This window comes from Microcaecilia unicolor, chromosome 4, assembly GCF_901765095.1.
Source record: "Microcaecilia unicolor chromosome 4, aMicUni1.1, whole genome shotgun sequence".
NCBI lineage: Eukaryota > Metazoa > Chordata > Amphibia > Gymnophiona > Siphonopidae > Microcaecilia > Microcaecilia unicolor.
In genome coordinates, this window is record NC_044034.1 from 364,327,939 (window position 1) to 364,331,745 (window position 3,807).

Sequence of the window (3,807 nt, forward strand, 5' to 3'; positions counted from 1 at the left end):
AGTTATGTTGTGCTCTATAATGTTGCAAGTCACCTTCACCTGAGCATTTCAACATAGCCAAGTCAACAATGTTAAGATTCACGTTTAAGAGGATCATTTTCAAAGTAATTTACCTGCATAAATTGACCTCTTTGAAAATTGCCCTCTGTTGAACAGTTAAAACGTACACGTGAGGGTTTCAACTCCCTAGTAACTAGAGTACATAGCTGGATAACATTTTGAAAGGTTTGTGAGGCGTATTTTCAAAGCACTTAAACTTACAAAGTTACATATGTGTTTTCCATGGACGTAGAAAGTGAATTTTTAAAAGGAAAACAGGGCCTGACCGAAACAGCTTTTTTAAAATTTTGGCTGAAACTGCCACCAAAACTGTCAGCAAGTTTTTGGCCAAACCCAAAATTGCAGCCAAAACTCATCAGCTGCTTTTGGCTGAAGCTGAAACCGAAAACTCACGTTTGGTTGTGTGAATGTCAACCAGTGAAGGCTGCTGGGAATTGTCAGTCTGTATCCCTCTGCTAAACCCACAGCATCCAAGCCAGAATATAACTTAAATAATGAAAGAACGTATTTTACTTCCGAGCAAAACAACCTCCCCTCTCTGTGGCGCACCCCCCCCCCCCCCGGAGCGAAACCCCCCCCCCCCCGGACTGCATTCTTACCTGCGGGAGGGCCGATCTGCCCCGAGTGCACGTCACTTGAAGCTGCGTTGGCCCCGCTGGTTCCCTGCTCTCTCTGCCCCGGAACAGGAAGTAACCTGTTCCGAGGCAGAGGGAGCAGGGAACCAGCGGGGCCGGCACCCCCCGAGCGTGTACACCCGGGGCGGACCGCCCCTCCCGCCCCCCCTTCCTACGCCACTGCTATTTACCATATAAACTAGTGTACAAGATCAAGTATCTGCATTAGAAACTGCTTTATATTCCTGGTGGTCTAGTGGTATCGTCAGGGCAGGAGCAGTGCCCTTGTCACGACAGCCATTTTGACAGCCATGCCAGAACGGGCATGAGTAACTGACCCAATTACATCCCTAGACCACCAGGATTTGTAAGGTAGGCCCAGATGGGCCTACAAAGGAGGGGGAGGCACTCAAGGGGATCGGGGAAGAAGGGCAACTCCTGTTTGGGGAAGGGAGGGAGGGAGACAAATGGAACAAAGTGCAAATTTTTAGCTTCTACTGAAACCATCTGGTCATTTTTCAGGTAAAACTGAAAATGTGGCCGAAAATTAAAATAGCTTTTCAGCCGAAACTGAGCAGAAAAAGGATTTGGGGGTCAGTTTTGGAGCCGTAGCCAAAAAAACCAAAACTGAAATTCGGTCAGTCTCTAAGATCTATGAATTCAAAAGTACCTATGGACTTTGCACCTAGGTAACCTACAGAAAACTACTTTCTAAATCTAATGAGCTTCTGAAAGGTATATGTAGCACCAAAAGCTACTGAGGCATGTCACAGGATCAGACCTTCAGAGGGTACTATAAAAGCTGTCCAGCTTCAGGATGGATATTCAGCAAACATATTTGCATATAATCTAATAATAAGGGTAATTTGCATAGGTGTGTTACTCTGGAAACTGAACTGATTTGTGACTATCTAGGCGAGAGTTGAGAACCCCCTGAATAGTATTTCTTTACAACTTGGTTTAATAAAGGTCCAAATATTGCCTTTTTTTTTTCTTCAAACATTGTTTTATTGAATGTTTGCAAGAATGTGTAATACAATTTGCTGCATGTATTTTTGTTTATGCATTTTGCTAAATGCTTAATTTTTTTTTTTTCAGATGATATTTAATAAAACCTCTTTTCTGTCTTCTCTTATCCCATCCTCTCTCACTGGACCACGCTAGTGTCTGTGCTCACCATAGTTCTTTTTTTTATACGACCCATCGGTGCTGTGTGGGCCTGTGCTCGCTCCTGCCCACCTCACTGTCTGTGCACTCAAGAGAAAAGCTGCTCTGTTTTATGCGACCGCCTTCGACTCTCTCAAGTCCCTAATGGGTTCCCCTGTGAGGCTTCCTTAATCAACCTGGATAAAAATAAGATAAAGTTCCTGTCCGAGAAGGCCTTTGGTACCTTGCCATCTCTCCAATGCCTTTCACTTAATCACAACAACCTCTCCTTCATTACCCCTGGGACCTTCAAAGGTTTGCCCAATTTGGCAGAGCTTAAAATGGCACACAACAGGTACATTCGGTATCTGCACACTCGAACCTTTACAGCTCTAACGAAACTCATTAAACTGGATCTCGCCGACTGCAATCTCTTTAATGTGCCTGATAGGATTTTTATAGATCTTCCCTTTCTGCAAGAGCTGCTCTTCTTTCAAAATAACTTCCGAAGGATCCCTGGGGCAATCAGAGGAATGACGAGTCTAACTCACCTTTACTTAGAGAGAAACAAGATAGAAGCTGTAGCCTACAATTCCCTCCAGAACCTTGGCAACCTGAAGTATCTGAATCTCCAAGCTAATAAAATTAGTGTTATTCACGCTAAATCTTTTCAAGGCTGTAAGAAAATGGAAGACCTTTATCTGAACGACAACCTGCTAAGTCAACTTCCTGAAGGGTCATTTAAAGAACTAAGGCACTTGAAGACATTGAATCTTGGTGGAAATTTTATAAGAAATGTGTCCAATGCTTGGTTTCAGGACTTGGTCGAACTAGAGCTGCTGTATTTGGACCGGAACAGGATCAGTTACATAGAAGAAGGGACCTTTGAAAATCTGAGCAGTCTTGTGTCCTTGCATTTAAACAGCAACAACTTAACGTCTTTGCCCTATTCAATCTTTAAACCCATTTACTTCCTAGGAAGGCTTTATCTCTTCAGGAACCCCTGGGAATGTGACTGTGAGATTGAATGGCTGAAGGAGTGGATGGAGAATTACAGGCTGGTACGGGACATTCCCTGTTCATCGCCAAACACAGTAGCTGGTGTTGATCTCAGCAAAGTAATTTTTCATAAATCACCTGAAGGTGTCTGCCTTGATCCATCTGAGCATAATACAACCTCGGTCACCCCCACCCCTACGGCAGGGCTTCATTTTACCATAGAGCGCAAACTCAACAGCTTCCTTTCTAAGTTGCTTCTCCATAGGGGAAATCTTCCAGATAGCAGAAATTCTTCCAGTACATTTAGCAATTTCACTGGCATGGAAGGAGTGGATGATGGTATGTCATCAGGGGTTGAGGAACATGGTAGGACAAATCTCACAAATTATCTTCATATTATATGTATTATGGCACATATAGTAACTATTCGTTTGAGCAAAAGATGATCTTGAAATAAAAGGATTACTCTTTAGATTATTAGCACAATATAGTGAAATAGTATTAAAGTAACTGACTGAATAATGAACTTTGACCATCGATGGTAAGTTAAGAAAATTAAACCACAAGAACTAACGGATCCAAAACGTTGAGAGAGGCCGATTTATCATGTGTCTGAAAACTTGCATGTTTGAACTTCTGTAACTTTTTAAAAACTTTTTCACATGTAAGGATGAGGTTTGGACTATTCTATTATAAATTGTTTCTTCTAACACAATTCAATAAAACCTCATTTTGTGTTTCTGGTGTATTTAATCACATTTTCCAAGAGATGGTCACAAATGTGCTGCACATAGCCATGTTTGGACCTCTTCAAAATGTTTGAGGGGCCAACACAACTTTTGCTATACAGTCTGTAGAGAAGATGATGTAAAAAAACAAAACAAAAAAACTTCTGTTCCTAACTCAAGGAAACGTTTATCTTCCAACAACCAGGTAATAAAATACCGACATGAGCTTAAAGAAAAGAAAATGCAGAAGTGCATGCATA

The 3,807-nt window shown here is 42.0% G+C and overlaps 1 protein-coding gene across 1 annotated transcript; it reads left to right on the forward strand.

Annotated features, from left to right (window-relative positions):
* The first annotated feature begins 999 nt into the window (after nt 1-999).
* NYX (nyctalopin) lies at nt 1,000-3,582 on the forward strand. The gene is made up of 2 exons (XM_030202532.1): nt 1,000-1,003; nt 1,839-3,582. Exons 1-2 carry the CDS (start codon nt 1,000-1,002, stop codon nt 3,263-3,265), a joined length of 1,431 nt encoding a protein of 476 aa, XP_030058392.1. The 3' UTR covers nt 3,266-3,582.
* Nucleotides 3,583-3,807: the final 225 nt, after the last annotated feature.